We start from the raw sequence: 21,954 nt of genomic DNA, 5'->3' as shown, positions 1-21,954 counted from the left end.
TACGATGCAGTCAGTATACAATAACCCAATGATAAACAATAAAACAATAAACCTAAAAAATTACAAAAAAAAGTAATAAAATAAACCCAAAAAATAAAATAAACAAGAAAAATTTATTGGCAATACAGAGAATGAGTACTACCATTCACAGGGTGACGTGCCAGGTAGACAGACCCCCCTGTCTGAAAACAGCTTATGGGATTTCTTATCACCCCACCATGTTTTTGCGGCCACACGCTGGCGGATAAAAAAACCCCATCAAGATAACAGCCGCTAGCCATGACGAACACTGGACACCACATGAAAGAGAACACGATCTCTGGCAAACACGCTGAAAAGCGAATATCCTCCTCAGAGCGGTTCTGGTGTCAGCAGGCTACGTTTGGCCAGCACCGGTTCATCGACAAAGAAAAAGGAAGGGATTTGCGCTGTTAATCCCGAATTGTGGTTAATCTTTGGCTACACGCTGGGAGAAGTGCCGGCCAAGGCCTGGGGCGGTACAAAAAGCGTCCCGACTCCCGAGCCTCCATTCCAAAAACTACCAGACGTCTTAAATTCTGCTTCCAGCTTTATTTTGGCCCTTCTTCTTCCTATGTCTTACTGGCTTTTTTTTTGGACCAACTTTTTCCTTTATTTATTCCTTATCTGCCATTGTTTTTTCATGTCAAATCTTGCCTGATTTCCCCCGTGGGTTTATTTGCTTTAACACATTGACTACGCATCCGTAGATCCCTCAGAGCTTTGTGTTTCCTTCTGCATCTTTCTTACTTATTGCAGTCTCCTCAGAATGCAGCCAAACCAGTGGTGGAAGAGGAACAGTATCCTACATGGAATACTTTGGTGAAAGTGAAAAAAACCTTTGCTTAACTTTCAAGTCAAAGTACGGAAGCACTTTCTGACACACTTGGATTTTACTTTAAAATTATCTTTATTTATTTGGCGTCCGGGCTCTAGTGCTTATCATTCCCAACGAGATGTTCAGCAATCAGCAGGCATACTAAATGAGTTAGGATTATGGAGTCAGTGAGGGCCCAGTGTGTGTGTGTGTGTGTGTGTGTGTGTGTGTGTGTGTGTGTGTGTGGCGGGGGGGGATCGCAGTGATCACAATGCGTAGCTCTGAGTATCTGAGCATCTGACACGAAAAAAAGAGTACAGAGCGGGAGGGAAAGAAAGGAAGATTAGGTGTGGAGCCTAATAAGAAATGTGATTGGGCCAGCCCAGTGTCAGTATACAAAATGAACCAATTAGCCGCTGTCCCTGCTTTATTGGCTGGGCCACTGGACAAAAGTAATTTTTTTATTTGTTTTTAATTCGAAATTATATCGGCCCCAAGGTGCGCCGGCCCACCTGGAAAATGCCCAGTATGCCAGATTACCAGTCCACCCCTGTACGCAAGCTACACATTATTCATAATAAAAACACTCAAACATTAGGATTGCTTGCGAGGCGAAGAGATATTGAAACCTCAATGCACTACATTTTGCATTCATCTTTATTTTTTACATACATTTTTGGCCCAGGTTTGCCCAATGGATTCCAGGTTCAAATTGAATAGTTACTCCGTTAGTATCCATACTAATAGCGTTGGTGTTGGAGATTAATTCAGTGCAGTAAAAAAGGTATTTTATTTAAAATGCATTCCCTTAATGGATGCATTTTAAATAAACTACCGTTTTTACTGCACTGAATTACTCAGGAAATCACAAATAGCTCCGAAAAGTATTAAAAATATGTATTGTATTGCTGTAGGATAAATTATATGTATACTGTAGGTATATGAGGTATAAATGATTACTACGTTATTACAGTGTCTACAATGTTATTACACTGTTATTACAATATATTGCACGTTATTACACAAGTTGTGTGAATATGTGTGTGTGTGTCAGAGATGAGTGAAGACTATGTGTTTGTTATCAAAGCTGTATGGCCTTCAACCACAATTATTTCCAGTATGAACAGGAGGGCTTTTGAGGCATGTTACAATGGCTAGAATGTATAGTCTGGGTGGAATTATCAACAAAAATCTTCAAAGACACGTTTTGGAGACCTCAGAGACGCTATATTAACTTGTTGAAAAGGACCATAATAGGTCCCCTTTTAATTGAATGCCATAAGTCGTGACGATAACTGCTTTGGAGAACACCCCAAGAGAAGAAAGAAGACACACGGCAGGAAGACATCAATGCACCCACCATACAGGGCGAGTTCCTCAGCGGAGGGGGGAAGAGGGGGCTCTTCAGGAATTCCGATCCGTGGTGACCCTTGGATTGACCTCCTTCAACGCTGAATGCAGCACCTTTAAGACACACAGGAAACAGACACAGAGAACAACAACAAATGAAAAACTATATATATATATATATATATATATATATATATATAACAGAACTTCCACTTTTGGACAGAACGACAGCACAGAATGGATGTCTGCGTTACCACTGTATTCGCACCTCCAAAATTCATGGTGTATAATCGCCTGGGTTCCAAGACGGAACAAAATCATCAAAAACATCCTCTGTAAAAGGGTGCAGATTCAAGTTCCTCTGGCCCCGTCTTGGGTGTTTTTGTCAATATCTGGCGGCGTAAACATGTATTTCCCGAAAACCCGAATCTTTAACAATGTCTGGAGACAAATGGCGGAGCTCCTGCATGACTTTGGACTTGTTTTGTTTTTGCGTTCATTTAAACGTTTTCAACACTGAAACATTTACTTCCGTACGTAAGCGCAATACTGTACTGTTCTGGGGATGACACGGTGCGCGTATCTGACATGGTGGATAAGCTCCGGGAGGGTTAAGCCCTGCTTCATTTTCACCAAAACGCTTACAGTGTGGCTGGGACAGACACTATGATCTAGAGATTTTAGCCTTTGTGATCACAGGACATTTTCATTTTTTAATTGGACTTCGTTCGACAGGGTGAGCAGCTTCAAGTACCTGGGAGTCCACATCACAGAGGATTTAACATGGACTTTACAAACAGACACTCTGGTGAGAAAGGCGAGGCAGCGTCTCTACCACCTCAGGCAGTTGAGGAAATTCCGGGTCTCCGTGAGGATCCTCAAGTCCTTCTACTCTGGAGCAGTGGAGAGCATCCTGACAGGCAACATCACTGCCTGGTTTGGGAACTGTACTGCCCAGGACAGGCGGGCCCTGCAGAGGGTGGTGCGTTCAGCTGAACGTACCACTTGAACTACCCTCCCCTCCCTGGAGGACTTATACACCAGGAGGTGTAGTAGCAGAGCCCGCAGGATCATGAAGGATCCTCATCACCCCAACAACAGACTGTTCCAGCTGCTGCGGTCAGGCGAGCGCCTCCGCAGTCACACAGCGAGAACAAAGAGACCGAGACAGAGTTTTTTCCCCACAAGCCATAAGAACTGTCAACGCTGACCTCACCAGGGGTCCTCACTGAGCCACACACATAGGCTCCACTACCTTACTGTACTGTATGTAGCATACTGTACCGCATACTGTGTCACTGTTCTGGGTTGTTCGGTGTTACCGTATTGCTGCGCCGTACTGTTGTATACTGTGCTGTATTATCCCACAAACACTACCTCAGTTTATTTACATGCCACTTTAATGCACATATCTTATTATACATAATTGCCTATCTTATATACATACTGTAAGTCTATCCCATATACATAAGCCTATTCCCTTTATCTATTCTATTTTATTTTATTTTATTCTATATTATTTTATTCTATAGCATTCGACTTACTGCATTACATTTTAGGAATCAGTTAGTTGGTCAGGTAGAAATTCTTAGGTAGCTACTTCAGTCTAGGACATATTGTGTGTAATCACCGGCATTGCATTGCGGTTGCATTACATTTCACTGCATATATGTATGAAAGTATGTATATGTATGTGACGAATCAACCTCTTGAATCTTGAATCTTGAATCTTGAATAAGTAAGTTAGTGAGAGAATGAGTGTGTGAGTTAGTCTGAGTGTGTGTGTCATTTGAGTGAATGAGTGAGAGAGTGAGTTTGTGGTTGTCTGAGTGAGAGCATGAGAGAGTGAAGGAGTGAATGAGTGCATATATGTGTGTGTGTGTGTGTGTGTGTGTGTGTGTGTGTGTGTGTGTGTGTGTGTGTGTGTGTGTATGTGTGCGCGTGTGCGTGTGTGTGCGTGTGTGCATGTGTGTGTGTGTGTGTGTGTGTGTGTGTGTGTGTGTGTGTGTGTGTGTGTGTGTGTGTGTGTGTGTGTGTGAGGTGAGTCTGTGGCGTCGTTAGGGTGGGCATTGGGGGCTTTGGCCTGTGATGGTGCGCCACTGGTGTGGTGTGGGCACAGTCGGTACCATCAGAGAGGGAGCGATCAGGGCGCAGAGCCCACCCTGCGGGGCTATTTTACATTGGGGGCTATTCACAGCACCATGTCAAATGAGGACCCCCCCACCTTGCCTGAGGGGGCAAAAATGGCAAAGCCCCCACAGGATGTCTTTGCATCCTGTGTGTGAGTGAGTGAATGGGTGAGTAAGCCAGTCAGTCAGTCAGTTTTTTCAATTTCATTTTTAGCAACGCATTTGTGTGGTACACTCCAAACAGGAAGTCGGCAAATAATGACGCAATTCATCATTTTGGCCAGCAGGGTGGCGCTGACAGAACCCTCACCTGATGACGGGCAGCTCAGCCTGGTGGGCTTGACCGGAGTCTGCAGCCTCCTCCAGGTGGCGCCGCGTCCCGCCACGGACTGCCAGCCACAATCCCCGTCCTCGAAGGAGCAGTAGCTGCCGTTGAGAAACCGTCCTGGAGAGGGAGGCGAGACAGCGGAAGCGAGAGAGAGAGAGAGACAGAGAGAAGTTGATAAGACAGGGGGCGGTAATGAGTGGACAGGGTGAAGGTTGGGGTGCAGAGAAGAAGAAAGAGGCAGCGGAGGGGGTCGGCAAAGAAATCGGGAACGGAGAGACAGCTGACAGCCACACTCGGGGTTGAGAAATAGATAGAAGTCGTCAGGGTGGAAGGGCTGGGGGGTGAAGACGGAGCGGCAGAGGGGGATCTGGGGGGAAGGGTATGGAGCATTAGTCCATGGGAGCACTCAGAGGTGATGTGCGTGGTGATTGGGACGGCGAGGGGTTGGGGTGAGGCTGGCAGAGTAAAACCTGCAATAGGTTGAAGAAGAAATGGGGAGAAGAGGTTGAAAATAATAATAATAAAAAAAAAGTGTGCCGGTGGTGGATGTGGATGTGGGGGTGATTGTGGAGGCGGAAGCGGTGGAGTGCTTCGGTGGGGGGGGTTGGCAGGCGGCAAAGCCACTTTTACACACTGACTGCTCACCCTCACCGCCGGAGCCCCTGGGTCAGCTCCAGTTACTCCGTCTGGGGGGCTGCCGAGCTATTGACAAATGCAGCCTTCTGCCAGAGCTCAGAGGAGCCAAGCTAAGGTAAGGAGGTCAGGATTTCTTAAAGGAGCTCGGAGCTGGACTGTATAACGGGTGTCCCTTACTGTTCAAACATCTGTCCCGTCTCAATAATAATGAGAATAATAATAATAATAATAATAATAATAATAATAATAATAATAAATGTAAGGACAAACAAACTGTGAACTTATGTTTACTGTATAGGGGTCAGCAGCTGCCTTAGACGTTGCCTGAATTAAATCTCTGGAAAGCGGCCGCAGCGGCATAGGAAACAGGGAAGTGAGCGGCAGTCTTGGGCTGAGGAAAACTGAAATGGGAAAAATGGGAAAATGGGAAAAATCAAACCGCTTTATTGAAAGTTCTTCTGTCAAACGTCCGCTCATCAGATGGTGAAGAGACCTTTCGACGGGACATTGGGGACGTTCTTTTTAAATCTTTTTATGTATCTTAGTTTACTTAATCCACTCACAATTTGATGTCAATGGGATGAATGTCGAATAATCAACTTTTTATATTGTGTCACATCTTTATATCAATTAATTAAACAATCAATCATAAATGTTTCACTCATATCATACCACATGTTTCCGTCAAGAAAATTGTGGATTCCCTCATCAGCTCACGATAAAGTACAGTAGAGGAAAAGTACATGTAGAGTTGAGGTAGAATGGAGGGAGGTGGAGTAGAGGAAGAGTACATGTAGAATGGAGGGAGGTCAGGGAGGGTAGTAGAAGGAGGTAGTGTTGAGGTACAATAGAAGGAGGAAGAGTGAGAGTGCAGTAGATGTAGAGTTGACGTAGAGAAGAGGTAGGGAGAGCAGAGGGAGGTAGAGCTGATGTAGAGTAGAGGTAATGTAGAGGTAAGGTAGAGTAGAGGTAGAGTCAGTGGTGGGAAAAGTACTGGAAAGCCACAATTGAGTAAAACGTAGAGATATCTAGAGATATAAGCTACTGTGGTGAAAGTGAAAGTCACTCATTAGAATACTACTTAAGTAAAAGTCTTAAAGAGGACCTATTATGAAAAACTTTTTCACTCACATTTGAATCTCTGATGGGCCTACTAACGCACAAATTGTGAAATAAGACAACCCAGTTTTTTGTGAGCTGTCTATTTCATAAAATATGTGATTCAATAAGCCATTCAGATAATCTCTCTACCTGGGACGTCGCACGGGGCCTTAGTAGAATTAGAACCGTCGCCCATCTGAGTAACTCCACCCACGGCTTGAGCACCACCGCGAGCGGGTCCGGTGGCTAACAGCAAAGCATGGGAACTGCTCTGTTGTTGGCTGCACAGACCGGCACAAATCTTTTAAAAGAACGAGTAATTAATACCATCCGTCTGTGACAAAACTGCAGACGATGGAAATGTAAGTATTTAAAAAAATATTGCACTGTCGGTAACGGATCGCTGCACGCGTATCGCACAAAGTCGGAACAAACATTCAAATTACAGGTTGGCCTTGTAGATCTAATATGAGTGAACATTCAGCAACTGGATTGCTTATTTCTCACCTCAGATTTGTTCAGAAACATATTTTGTTGGACTGATAAGGTGAAATCAGTGAAAGTGAATGTACTTCATACAGCGGAACACTACTACTCACTACTACTCATGCGCAAACCCCATTGGCTCACAGACATAGCAGCCTCTGGGGGGAGGCAACACACACTGAAACAGACCTTCAGTAACCGGAGAGGAACAGAAGCATGTTAGAATGGATACTTTTTTGTGTACTGATTTAATTCTGGTTGCCAACTTTTCTGTTATTTTTTCGCTAAGCATAGGAAGCACTTCATTCGGTAAGACGCATCTTTCACTCTGACATAAGAAAACATTTGTCGTAAACATGACTACGGGTGTTGGTCTCCATCAGTCGTAGCAGGTGCAGGTGGAGCAGCGTCGCTGCTGGAGGAGGCCTTCGCTGTGGGACGTACCTGTGCTAGCTTCGTAGCAATGCCGCAAAAACTTAACTTAAAACGTGCGGGGTTGCCACGTCTCCATGAGAAACCCAGCCACTGTATGCCTGTTGCTCGTTAGAGCACCCAATTAGCACACACACACACACACACACACACACACACACACACACACACACACACACACACACACACACACACACACACAGGGGAGCCTCTGTCATGACAATCTTACATCTACTTCTGGCTTGTGACATCTTTCCCACTCTCTACAATAAACTGGTGTGTTTGCATCATCTCTGGATGTGTCTCTATGTCGGAAGGCCCTGAAAACGCCACTGGGGTGACGTGTGGCAGGCGCATCTGCCACAAACTGGCTTTCACTGATATCATCATTGGCGACCAGTTTTCCTCCCATTTTATTTTGTAACGCGTAACGCTGGTATTCAGGGGAAATGTATTGGAGTAAAAGTATACATTTTTGGGGCTAAATGTAGTTAAGTTAAAGTAAAAGTCGACAGAAATATGATAACTCAAGTAAAGCACGGATACTCCTAAAAAATACTTAAGTACAGTAACAAAGTATTTTTACTTAGTTCCTTTACTCCACTGGTTAGAGTAGAGATAGTTAGAGTAGAGGTAGTGTAGAGGTAAGAAGAGGTAGAGTAGATTCCCTCATCAATTCCCTCATTAAATCATGATTAAATCAATGTAAGAATAATAAATTCTTCAAAATGATGACAAATGTATCCTTTTCGTTAGCTTAACAACAAAATAAACCCGGTATACTGTCGACAAAGTAATCAAAGAAACATTAAAGCTTGACCTGTTCAACCAAAAACAATATAATTTAATGATATAGTTAAAATATTAATAATTTAAATAATTCAAAGCCCTTGTTCATTGCCCAGGTCACCATTGTTAACTGGGCTGTGAATGTAAAGCTCGTTCTACTGCTTACGTAACACAGATAACTATTCAACATTAACATTTTTCTTTTTTTTTGGAGAATACGGTCATCCGGGCTCCATCACAAATACAAGCCGGTGAATAAATAAAGCTATAGCATGAATCATTAAGGTGGAAAGGCATAGAGTTCATGTTCAAATGCTCTGGATTTGAATAATGGGGGACACGATTTTAACATTTATTGAGATTTCAGTACTGTGCAAAAGTTTTAGGGACTTGTGAGATAAAGCTGTATAGTGAGGATGCTTTCAGAAACAATAATATTTGCCTTTAAAAACCTTTGCCTTTATAAACTTGCCACAGTTCTTCTGCGGATTTGGGGCTCAATTGCTTCGGTCTCTTCATGTAATCCCAGAATGACTGGATGGTGTTGAGATCGGGGCTCTGTCGGTGTCATACCTTCTGTTGCAGGACTCCTTGTTCTTCTTTCACTGAAGATAGTTCTTTATGACTCTGGCTTATGTTTGGGGTCATTGTCATGATCGAGACATATTGCACTAATGCAGAAGATACAAAATAACCATCTCAGACAAATGTTTTTGTGAAACATCTTAAATGCTTAAAAGGTTCGCACAATACTGTTCATCTCAATGCTTTTTTGAAATATAGAAATATGGATTTCCACAGGTATTTACAGCATCCTAATTGTGAAGCCGGTGCAATCCTTAATGTTTCATCGGCAGCGTTAGCAACTCTTTGTATCCAACAGCTTGAGGAATTTGGGCTTCTTTGTAAATTTGAGACTCTTTCCTATGTCTCTGTTAAGATCTCGGCTGAAATTAGTTAATGAGTAGGTGTAGAGTAGCAGAGATGGAGTTAAAGGAGAGGAAACATAGAGGTACGTAGAGTAGAGGAAGAGGGCGCTAGAGTACATTACATTACATTTAGCAGACGCTTTTATCCAAAGCGACTTACAATTGTTCAAACACAGACGGACGCAGCCATCAGGAGCAATTAGGGGTTACGTGTCTTGCTCAAGGACACTGCAGCATGCTAGCAGGAGGAGCCTGGGATCGAACCAGCAACCTTTAGATCACTAGACCACCAGCTCTACCGCCTGAGCGGAGGTAGAGTAGAGGGAAATACACTAGAGGTAGAATAGTGTAGAGGGATGTACAGTAGAGGTACAGTAAACAGAGGGGTAGGTGTAGAGGTAGAGTAGTGTTGAGGTAGAGGGGAGGTAGAAGTAGAGTAGAAGGAGGTAGGTGAAGAGGTAGAGTAAAGTTGAGGCAGGTTGGAGGTAGAGGTAGATGTAGAAAAGAGGTAGAGGTAGATGTAGAGTAGAGGTGGAGTAGAGTATATGGGAGGTAGAGGTAGATGTAGAGTATAGGTAGAGGTAGATGTAGAGTAGAGATATAGTAGAGCTAGAGGCAGATGTTGCGTAGATATAGAGTAGAGTAGATGGGAGGTAGAGGTAGATGTAGAGTAGAGGTAGAGTAGAGGGGAGGTAGAGCTAGATGTAGAGTATAGGTAGAGGCAGATGTAGAGTAGAGGTAGAGTAGAGTAGATCGGAGGTAGAGGTAGATGTAGAGTAGAGATAGAGTAGAGGTATGTAAAGAGCAGAGTCAAGACATTTATTTTGCGATCACCTCTATATATTTTGCACCTTCAGGAATAATAATTCACACTTATTTGCTGCACCCTTATTGTGAAGCCAGTGCGATGCTTTGTATCTCACAGCCTGGGGAATTTAGGCTTCTTGGTAAATTTGAGACTTGTGCGTCCTTTTAACCGGGTTTGCTGCTGGCATCGATGGCCAATGGAACAATGGAATGGCCGTGGTGCAATAATCTCATCTTGAAAATTGAATAAGAAAAAAGGGTTCTCAAATCACGCGCTCCGGTTTTGTTTTTTTTCGGCTGACTGTCTGGGTAGTTCTCTGGTTTTCTGGAAACTTCACTTTGCACTACGATCACAAGATTCATTGGGTGCCTGCGCCTCGGCCTGGGCCTTGAGGCATACCAGCTGGGTACCTTGGACCCTGGATTTTTACAAAGTCTCAAATAATGGACAACAGACGTTCAAGGCACTCTTCAGGAAAATATAACGTCTATATTGTGACGACTGTTTTGTCGTCAAAATTCTCACGGTGATTCAAGATCTCAGGATTTACGGAAGGCACCCACACCTCCACCTCCCACGGCTGCTTGACGTTGTGGGTCTGGGTTGGGGTGTGGGGGGCGGCTGTTGGCGTTTTGCTTCGGCGGGCGCCGCGGGTGGTCACGGTCGTGGAGGGCCTGTATATCTGGTGGCCTGCTGGCATTGGCGGGGGGGGGGGGGGGGGTAACATTGAGGTGCCCCGCGCTGTGCACACATCTATGGGCCCTTAGCGCTCATGCCGGTTGGAGCGTCTGGTCGGCTGAGGTGGGGCGGGCCTCCCCCTTGCGCAGGGCGTGGGTGGGCACGGGAGTCCTGCCGGCTCGCCCGCAGGGCGGGCGGCTCGGGTGGGGTATTGGTCTGTCGCCGTGGGGCCGGGATGCGGGCCTGCGGTCCGTACCCGGGTTCTGTGCCTGTGGCTGCGTCTTGTGCCTGCACCTGGGGGTTGGTTGTATGTGTGCGCTCCTGGGGTGCGGGGTCTCCCCGCGCTCCCTGGGATGCTCCTCGGGGCTGGGCGTGGGGGTTGCTCCGCGGCCCTCTGGCTTCTTTGGGGGCCCGGGGGTCCCCTGTGACCGCAGAGCACAGTGCTCGGGGCTTTCCTGCAGTCGTAGGGTGTCTACAAGGCTGTGGAGTTCGGGGGGCTTTGGGGCCCTTTCCACTGCTTGAATAATACCAACCTTCTACACCAGTGTGTAGAAGGTTGGTATTGGTATAAGGTTGGTATAAGGTATTGGTATAAGGTTGGTGTACATGGCTTATGAGGATAAGTCATGTACACTCACTGGTAGACATCACACACACACACACACACACACACACACACACACACACACACACACACACACACACACACACACACACAAACACATACAGGCGGTTCCATTACACACACACACACACACACACACACACACACGCACGCACACACCACCACACCTGCTTGGAGTGCACCCCAGCACCCTCCTGGTTGCATTCCTCTCCTTTCCTCCCTCATTTACTGCCTTAACTATGAAAGGAAGAGGCCACGTGACCAGTTGTAGTTCCAGTTTTCCTGGACCTGATTAACTGTTTTTAAATAAATGTTGTTGTCCAATGTTTATGTTTTTGTGTAAATGTTGTTTCTATGTCCCGTGGTACAAAGACATCAACCGATCAACTGAAAGACCGGGCATGAAAAGACGGAGAGAAGGCCGACACAGCAGATTACATTTCTGAACTGCGTGTGGAAGCAGGGAGGACGGGAGGGGATGCAGAAATATAAAACGGCAAAGACACTAATAACATCAGGAGGGTGGGGGGGCATGAAGCGATGAGAGAACATGAGGATCATTGGCCCCTGCGCTCAATTATAAATGATGAAGGTCAATGCCTTTTTTCTGGAAGAGATTGAGGATGGGGGAAAAGAGTGATAGAGTACCCATATTGAAAACAAATGACAGATGGCCTTCATGCCTCCGTCCACTCGTCATTTTTCCCAAGACGATGTACGGAGATGGGGGTAATTAATTTTGCTGGTGTTTCATTTAAGTGTACTTTTAAAGGAAGGGGGCTACAGGTAAGTCAGCGGCGTCTGCTTCCATACTTTGAAGCAAAGTCGTTTGGCACCCTTCACGTAAAAGCCTTCGCATTCAGATTCTGCTTAAAATACATAAGTGATGGAAACTAGCCCTTGTGTTGCAAGGTCAAAATGTCAAGGCTGCTCTAATTCATTTATTTCATCTGTTCCAGCCGGAACATGAGCTCTGTGCTCATCAGAACAAAAAAATGAGGGCTCAACTCTTTTTTGAGATGAGGCCCTCGGCAAGTCACTCAGTGAAAAGAGTCGTTCATTTTTCGCAGCTCTTTGTTCACTTGATCTGGTTGGTGTAACCAAGGTGTAGCTTCGGTTTGACAAGTGGGGTGGGACAAGGCAGAGCGTGGGTACGGAGAGAGTGAACGTGTCCCCATCACGCATGGTGCTTGTTTCAATGCATAAGGAAACAGAGTAAATAAAAATAACCTTCTTCTAAAATAAAAACACACTGTTTTGGTGCACCAATCAAACACACTGTTTGGCCGCACCAATCACGGGCGCACCATTTCTGGCACGCCATGGGTGCCGTCGGTACCATCAGAGAGGGATTTATCGGGGTGCAGAGCCACGAATATTTAAAATCATATAGGTATGTTCACAATGATATATTGAGGGAGACAACTCTCTGCTTTTTCACAGGAAATGAACCCCTGTCATTTCCACCCCTGGGTGTAACACGCGATGACCGAGGGAGGACTTCTTGAGCGAAGCGCTCGACGAGAGTCAGAAGAGTCGGTTCGGCTCTGTTGCGAATGGTATCCTCACAAGAAAGATTTCATTCTGTCCAATTAATTTATGTGAGTGGAATGTAAAGTGTAAATCAATCCCATTCAATATGAAATATGCCAAATGCCTAGACCTTGGACTCTCAGTAATTATACCACTCTTTTGCCCGAGTGACTCCTAACTCCCGAGTCATTTCAAAGATTAGTTCGCTCTGAACAAATCTGTTTTTATCTTATTTTTTCATGGTTAACAGGACAGCAGTGTGCCATGGGATTTATTCATTGGGGAAAAAAAGTGTGCCGTGGCAGAAAAAAAGCTGAGGAAACACTGTCCTGTGGGACTGTGGGGGTGGATGTCAGCCTGCGTTGTAGCAGGTTGCACGGTCTTGGGGAGCCGGGCAGCTTTATGGTTCAGATTATACATAATATATACATTTGTTCTTCATTCATTATTGATTGCGCTTAGAATTCCTGTAGCGGTCAAACAATCGCGAAGGTGCACAGACCCTCATTGTATTTCAATGGAGCCAGCTCCCACGGGTTTCGACTCGCTGGTCAATTAGCATTGATAGCTGCTCCCCTACTGAGGGAGTTCCACCCCTTCTCTTTAGCCTCTTATCACCACCTCTACCCTCAGTGGGGAGCGGGCATCGTTTTAATAAGCACCGCACGGGGGCAGGGGACAAATTCATTCCAGCTAGCCTCCTATGGACGCAAGACTCTAATGACCATATATTCTGAAATAACAATACTACACTGCCGGATTGTCTTTCTTTTTTTGGTTGGGGGGGTCATGTCCCTTATCTTTATAAATAGTGCAGAGAATGTAGGAATGCATTAACGCGAATGGAAAAAAACAACCAAAAAAGACCCTGGCTCAGCCAGGAAGCCATGCGTCCCGACACACGTACACACGCCCACGCACACATGCCCACACGCACACACGCACACACACACACACACAAGGGTGTGGGGGATGGGGGGTGGTGGTTAGGGTAAGGCTTAATAGTAGGTTAGGGTGAGGGTAAGGGTTACCCTCACCCTAACCCAATGTGCGGATGAGCAGAAATAACAACCGCAGAGTAGTATGTGTGTGTTTTGGGACTTTGCGGAGCCCCATTAACTGTGTCTCTAACTCCAAGAGAAGAATCCTCTCCATCCCCCCAAAAAAACAAACAAAGAAAAACAAGGAAACAAACTGGACTCACGGCAGACTTCCCCCTCGTCGTCGCCCAGCGGGCAGTCGGCCTGGAAGTCGCACAGCTCGTCCAGGGCGATGGCCGGGCCGCGGTGGCAGTGGTAGTGGCCCTCCAGCCTGATGTTGGGCACAGGTGAGGACTCTGCAAGAGTGGAGGGAGGGATGAAGTAAGAAGGAAGAGAAGGAGCAATATTTGGACTCATTGTTCATTCCATTTTCATCCTGCCTTTACCCATGGAGATTATCCTGTCTATCTATCTATCTATTTTCTATCTATCGATCTATCTATCTATCTATCTATCTATCTATCTATCTGTCTATTATCTATCTATCTATCTATCTATCTATCTATCTATCTATCTATCTATCTATCTATCTATCTATCTATCTATCTATCTATCTATCTATCTATCTATCTATCTATCTATCTATCTATCTATCTATCTATCTATCTATCTATCTGTCTATTATCTATCTATCTATCTATCTATCTATCTATCTATCTATCTATCTATCTATCTATCTATCTATCTAGCTATCTATCTGTCTATCTATCTATCTATCTATCTATCTATCTATCTATCTATCTATCTATCTATCTATCTATCTATCTATCCACTATCTATCTATCTATCTATCTATCTATCTATCTATCTATCTATCTATCTATCTATCTATCTATCTATCTATCTATCTATCTATCTATCTATCTATCTATCTATCTATCTATCTATCTATCTATCCGTCTATCTATCTATCTGTCTATCTATCTATCTATCTATCTATCTATCTATCTATCTATCTATCTATCTATCTATCTATCTATCTATCTATCTATCTATCTATCTATCTATCTATCTATCTATCTATCTCTCTAAGTTTAAAGATAAGAAACAAAACTGCTTCTAGAAATCATACATTGCCTCAACGTATTTTGCACAAAATAGAATAAATTACAATACTTTTTATATATATCTGTGATCTCCATTGAAGGGAAGCATATAGTGAGCTTTATTCATAAGGATATGTAATAAATCATAATATAATAATAATATAAACAGTTAGATATAAACACAGAAGATCTATCACCAACATGCAGATGCTTCAGGTTTTGAACACGGAGCGTCATATGCACAAGACTCTGAACTCAAAAAAAGAAAAAAAGAAAGAAAATGGCCTAGATACTCCTGCAGATTGTGTGAGGGGGGATGCTCCTCTGATAACCACAAGCCAACCCAGAGTGTAACCAGAGCGATTTGCATAGATATGCAAATCGCTCTGGCGGTATCTAGAGCCGGAAAAAAAATCCCCCTCGCTTGAAGCCGCGTCCGTCATCAGAAAGCGATGATGATAAGAAGAACAAACAACAACAATAAAAACCTCCTCTGATGTGGATCACTTTCCTGCCTCATTTTTATAAGGGGGGAGGGGGGAGTAGGTAAAAAAAAACAACTACAACCATCAACATGCTATGATGCATGTTGTTTTTATTATGTTGCATTGTTTTGCCTTTTTTTCAATGGCAGCTGTTTCCTAGGCAACCCAGCCACCATAATAGAATATGTGAGAAACTCATATGCAGGATTCATGCCTGTAAAAAAAAAGAAAAATAAATAAATAATAATAATGAAAAAAAAAAAATATATATATATATGTCATTACTAGACTGGATAAACTCGTTAAGATCAAGATACTCATCTCTTCCACTCAGAGGACATGGCCCAGAGGACGTCTCCGACACACCACATTTCCGAACCCATAGACAATAAAAAATAAGGCCCCAATGAATAATTGAATTATACAATAAAAGATTGAAAAAAGTTGAAGGTCTGGAGAGCTAGAGAGAGAGAGAGAGAGAGAGAGAGAGAGAGAGAGAGAGAGGAGGGCGGATAGAGGAGAAGAAAGCCATCTACAGGACAATAGAGCCAACGGGGTAGACTTAGACGTAGACGATTGGCGTCGACAGTGATGTGAGATAGAGAAAGGAGATGTGGGCGGTGGAGGAAAAAACAAACGACTAAAGGGATTTTTTTTGACTCCGGCATCAGCAAATTTCCCTCAGATCTTGAAATCCCCCCCCCCCCCCTGCGGTGCTAACGGCGGAATCAAACTCACCGAGACCATGGGTTTAGATGGCACAAAGGGCTGTTTCGATACATGCTGCCATCTAGTGAAAAGACCTTCTGATATCACAGTGATACAGCTTGAACTTTCAGCCATGTTTCTGTGTGTGTGTTCTGTCTATCGATTTGCAGTTGGAGGGCAAAGGTTTCAGTCAGACTGCAACCCAAAAACTCTTATGACACAACGGGAGGCCGGTGCAGTCGCCGCCACTAGTTGGGAATGTAGCGACGGTTCATATTTCTGAAAATATTTATTGTCCAAAAAAGACACGATTCCAGTGCCTGGTTCCACAATTGTGGACCATGGGAGGTTTCACAATAATTGACTGTGGGGAGGTTCCACTGCAGTGGACCATGGGAGGGTCCGCTATAGTTTACCATCAGGGGGCCCACAATAGTAGACCATGGTAGGCTTTAATGGCTGACGAGGGAGATGTTACCATGCAAAGGAGTTTCAAAATATATTGAAGACAATTGCTTTGATACTGATTATCTGTTCTTTGGTTCCTCTGTGCTTTGTTGGATGTTATGGACTTGGATAGGTGTACAACGGTATTATGCGGTACGAAACGCGGTTTGAAACAAAATGGCTGAATATAGATCTATACATAATGGAGGGTCATCTGCATATGTACTGTTTGCACACAAACCTACACACACACATCTGCGCTTGAATGACATTTATGATAGAGCAGATAGCAACAGTTGAAAGAAGGGTGTGGTGTGTTTGTGACTAATTGCCGGTGGTGCTCTAATCGTGTTTATAACGTCTCACTAAATCTGCAATGTACATTACATCTGAATAGAAGTGGAAAGATACCTCTCAAGGTGGAGGCACACTAATAAAGAAGCAGAAGTTTTTGACCAAAATGACGCCTTCAGAACACGATCAGAGCAAATTGAGGCGGTGATGTGGGTACTCAAGATTCAAGATTCAAGAGGTTTATTTGTCACATACATATACATACTTTCATACATGCATATGCAGTGAAATGTAATGCAAAGCACCCTTACACAAAATATGTCCAAGACTGAACACAGTAGCTACCTAAGAATTTCTACTTGACTAACTAACTGATTCCTAAAACGTAATGCAGTAAGTCGAATACTATAGAATAAAATAAAATATATAAAATAAAATAAGAACTCAAGGTTAATGCAGGGTGGGGGTACAGAATAGATAAAGGGAATAGGCTTATGTATATGGGATAGACTTATGTATATGAGATAGGTAATTATGTATATACAGATATGTGCATTAAAGTGGCATGTGAATAAAGTGAGGTTGTGTTTGTGGGATAATACAGCAAAGTATACAACAGTAAGGCGCAGCAATACGGTAACACCGAACAACCCAGAACAGTGACACAGTATGCAGTACAGTATGTTACATACAGTACAGTAAGGTAGTAGAGCCTATATGTGTGGCTCAGTGAGGACCCCTGGTGAGGTCAGTATTGACAGTTCTTATGGCTTGTGGGGAAAAAACTCTGTGCTGTGTTCTCATTGCAAGCCCCAGAGGCAAACTTTGTCTCTCGTCTCTCTCTCGCTCTCAGGGCTCCCCTTGTCATGATTGGTCCAAATGCCGTTGCGTAATGGCAGGGAACAGACTCCGACCTCCCTTTCCGGGCCGTTCAATCTCCTCCATTTCTCGGGTCAACAAGCTTGCTTTTCCGGAGCCGCAACATTCAATGCATGTTTTATATACTGTACACTGTATCTGCTCAAATATAAACCGGTAGTCAAATCAAAACTGGCAAACAAGGCTGAATCTGAGTCAGTGTGTGTGTGTGTCCAGTGCAGTGCTTGTGATTGTTTTATTGTGTTTTTATTTCAGATCTATTTTTTTAGTTTGTTTCTACTTGTATGATACAAACATTTTAAACCAAGGGAAGTTCCGCCTTGGATCAGGACGGGAGAGAGAGATCTCTGATCCACTGTGCGTCCCAGCCGTTCCGGGAAGGTAGAAGCAAATAAAAAAGTAAATAAAAGCCCCGGTCATTATTCAAGGAGATACGGGCACTGTCAATGAATGACATTGAGTTTGATTTCAGAATTTTCTTATTTTATATTTTGATGATAAAACAAACCACTCCTACTTCCTCTCGCTGTCGAGTTTGTGCTTCTTTCGCCCCAGAGTTCTTATTGAGTTCTTATTGAGTGTCCTGCTGACAGTGTTCTGGGACATGTTCACCGGTGGTTCTTACGTCTTTTGCTCTATCGTCTTTTAAGTGTATCTCCACCTTAAGGAGTGGAAAGAAGTGCCAATCCATCAGATCGTCTGTGTTGGGTGGATGACATCACAAGTCCCCGAATTCTATTCGAAAATGCAATGTTTTCTGTTGACATCCCTTGTCTTCACTGAAAGATGGTTGCTTTCTTTTCTGGAACAAAAAAAAATAACATCGAGGTGCCCACGTGTATGGGCCCTTGACGCTCACGCTGGGTGGTGCGTCTGGTAGGCTGCGGTGGGGTGGGCCTCCGCCTTGCGCGGGACATGGGTGGGCATGGGAGGCTGGGTGGGGTATCGGTCTGTCGCCGTGGAGCCGGGATGCGGGCCTGCAGTCCGTGCCTGGTGCCCGCAGCCCAGGTTCAGCGCCTGCGGCTGCGTCTTGTGCCTGCACTTGGGGGTTGGTTGTATGTGTGCGCCCCTTGGGTGCGGGGTCTGCTCATGCTCCCAGGGACTGGGTAATGCTCCTCGGGGCTGGACGTGGGGGTTGCTCCACAGCCCTCTGGCTTCTCTGGGGGCCCGGGGGTCTTCCGTGCCCGCAGGGCAGGGTACTCGGGGCTTTCCTGCACCCGTAGGGTGTCTACAGGTCTTGAAGACGCCGCAACATAATACCAACCTTCTTCACCAGTATCAATGGGGATAAGTCATGTACACTCAAGGGTGGACATCTTACACACACACACGCATGCATGCACGCACGCACACACACACGCACACACTCACACACGCAGACACCACCACACCTGCTTGGAGTGCACCCAAGCACCCTCCTGGTTGCATTCCTCTCCTTTCCTCCCTCATTTAACTTAACTATGACAGGAAGAGGCCACGTGACCAGTTGTAGTTTCAGTTTTCTTGGACCTAATGAACTGTTTTTCAATACATGTTGTCGTCCAGTGTTTATGTTTTTGTGTAAATGATGTTTGTTTCTATGTTTATTTGTATCACCCGTGGTGATTCTCCCCCTCTTGGAGTAGTGATCATTTGTTTATACACCCAAACATAATAAATAGTTCTCCAAAGAGGGGGGTTGGTGGTGGTTCTCTATAACCACAAACTATGCTCTTGTCATCCCACAGGTCGTCCACAGGACAGAGTTATTGCAGCAGTTCTTGATGATTTAAGAATTAATAAAGAGTTGCATTACAGGTTGAGAAGTTGAACTCCACTTGCAGACTAACTCTGTCCTAGATGCAATGCCATTCAAATACTCTGTTGTATGCCCAGCATGTTGACAGCACAGGTTAAAAAAAAAAAAAAAAAAAGGAAACTGGGTATCGAGGAGTAAAAACACAATACATTGAATGGCTGTTTCTTATAAAGTGGCAGTTTAAAAAAACTGTCAAACATGGGATTTTTATTATACAAAATAATCTCACGGATTTCCACTTTAAAACCAAAATACACAGAATAAATAATGAAAAACTGGGTATTATCTTTGCACAAGGAAATGTATGTATCGCTTCCTTGTCGGTCTCGGCGGCAGGCAGGAGAAGGATAGTGTCGGGGTGGCGGTGTCATTGAACTTTAAGCTCCCGGAGCCGGTGAGTGCGGCCAGACATGGCCACTCGCTCAGGCCCCACCGCAGTTACTAAATCACTGTTGTCAGGACTGCGAGGGAGAAAAAAACTGAAAAGAAAGTGAGGCAGCTGGGGATGAATGACCAGAGGAATTTTGTGACTCACGGGGGGGGGGGGGGGGGGGGGGGGCGGAGGGGGTTTGGGGGGTGTGGGGGTTTGTGTTTGTGAGAGAAATGATGCATGTGGAGAAGAGGAGTTTGGAGAGGTGACACATTACCGGGCCAGGCGGTTTATAGAAAATCGAGCTTAAAGACACTGAAATATATAGGTAGGATATGTAGGTAGGTGGGTCAGTAAGCATGTAGGTAGGTAGGTGGGTAAATTGGTAGGTAGTTAGTTAAGCAAGTAGATTCGTAGCGAGATAGGTAGATAGATGGGTAGGTAGTGAGGCAACGGGGGGTAAGTAGATACAGGTATGTAGGCAGGTAGATAAATAAGTAGGTAGAATAAGTAGGCAGGCACTGTAGGTAGGTTGGTTGGTAGGCAAATATGTAGGTAGATACAATAAGTAGGCTGGTAGGTAGTAAGGTTGATAGGTAGGTAAGTAGTTAGGTAGATAAGTAGGTTGGTCGGTAGATAAGTGAGTAGGTTGGTAGAATGGTAGATAGATAAGTAGGTCGATTTGGTAGGCCTTTCATGTCGTTCCCCAAATGTGCCCGACAACAATTCATACATTTCCTCCGATTTTCTTAGAAACCACTTTTGGAAGACAAAGCAGCACAGCAGCGAATGTTTTCTGTAACATAGTGTCCTGACCCGCAACAAAAGAACGGTTAAGGTTCATTTTTCTCGCCACAGACATCTTAAAGTTTAAACAAAAAAAAAATGATTTACTCAAGTATACACTCGTAAGTAAACACCACGCTCCAAGAAAGGACAAAGCCAAATGACCAAATCACTCAGAAGAAACAAAATTCACTCACAATATAAGTGTCAGAACTTCAGTTCGTTTGCCCAGCATATTGTTGTGAGTCAGTACAGGGCTCTGTGGAATACTAAATTCTGATTCTGAGATATACAAGAGTCATAAAAGTGATCACCCAGTCGGGGTTTCATTTGCGATAATGAGCGGTTGCACATTATCCCTCACTTAGGCTACGTTCACACTGCAGGGCCAAGTAGCCCGAATCCCATTTATTTGCTCATGTGTGACTCAGATTAGTTTTTTTTCATGACAGTGTGAACTGAAAAAATCTAATGGAATCTGATCTTTTCAATTTGGAATTGGGCCACTCTCATATGTGGTCCTAAATCGGATGCAGGTCTGATTTTTTGCGATGCGACCTCAGTCTGAGCAGCCAAATCAAAATTCATGCGACTCTGACTTCGCTCCGCAGCAGGGTTTCCCAACTGTTTTATTATCATGGACCGTATCGCAGTGCACCAGAGGTTCACGGCCCGGGGATGCAAAAAAAAAGAGACCAAACTCTGAATTTGCCCCCGACTACAGGAACGGTGCATGGCTGCTACCAACGTTGCACAACCACCCGCCCGCCACCGTTAGGCAGCGTATACAGCGGAGGAAGGGAAAATAAATAATAGATAACTAGATAAATAGGCCGACCCAGCGGGGGGGGGGCAACCATACTCGCCGCGATTAATGAATAGCACCGGAACTAAAATAATGTGTGTGTGTGTGTGTGTGTGTGTCTCTGTGTGTGTGTGTGTGTGTGTGTGTGTGTGTGTGTGTGTGTGCGTGTGTGCGTGTGTGTGGGTGTGTGTCAGAATCAGAATCAGAATCAGAATAGTCTTTATTGCCAAGTAAGTTGACACGAACAAGGAATTTGTCTTGGTGTTCGGTGCATACATGAAACCCAAATGTAAAACAACAAGTAAAATATTGGTGAAATATATAAGCATTTGTAAACTAAGGCTGTTTCTTTTTTTAAATAAAGCTGTACAGTTGTGCAGGACTATGCAAATGTTAATTTCAAAGTGTAACAGTATGTGCAATACCCTCTGAGGGAGCGATCGGGGGGCCAATTTGTTTGCATTGTGTTTTTATTTTAGATGTATCTTGTTATACTAACTGTCCCAATTGAACGAAACAAATAAAGCACCGGTGACACAGCATTTGCCTGCCATGTTTACTTCCGTACGTCAGCGTGTTGCGTGTGATCTCTCTGTTACTTCTGTGCATGCGGGCCAGCTCAGGATCGTCACCAGTT

General features: G+C 44.4%; 1 protein-coding gene across 1 annotated transcript in view; it reads right to left on the bottom strand.

The window, feature by feature from the left end:
• The window catches only part of LOC307238920 (ALK tyrosine kinase receptor-like), a gene marked incomplete at both ends in the record, with an annotated part of 114,875 nt that overhangs the window by 74,529 nt on the left and 18,392 nt on the right, over window positions 1–21,954 (bottom strand). The window contains 3 exons of the mRNA XM_080012074.1: window positions 2,196–2,299; window positions 4,625–4,759; window positions 13,864–13,995. Of these exons, the coding sequence (XP_079868200.1) occupies window positions 2,196–2,299; window positions 4,625–4,759; window positions 13,864–13,995 (371 nt within the window). The remainder of the gene's footprint in view (window positions 1–2,195; window positions 2,300–4,624; window positions 4,760–13,863; window positions 13,996–21,954) is intronic.

This window comes from Zeus faber, assembly GCF_960531495.2.
Source record: "Zeus faber genome assembly, chromosome: 13".
Classification (NCBI taxonomy): Eukaryota; Metazoa; Chordata; class Actinopteri; order Zeiformes; family Zeidae; genus Zeus; species Zeus faber.
This window is presented reverse-complemented; position numbering and strand designations above follow the sequence as displayed.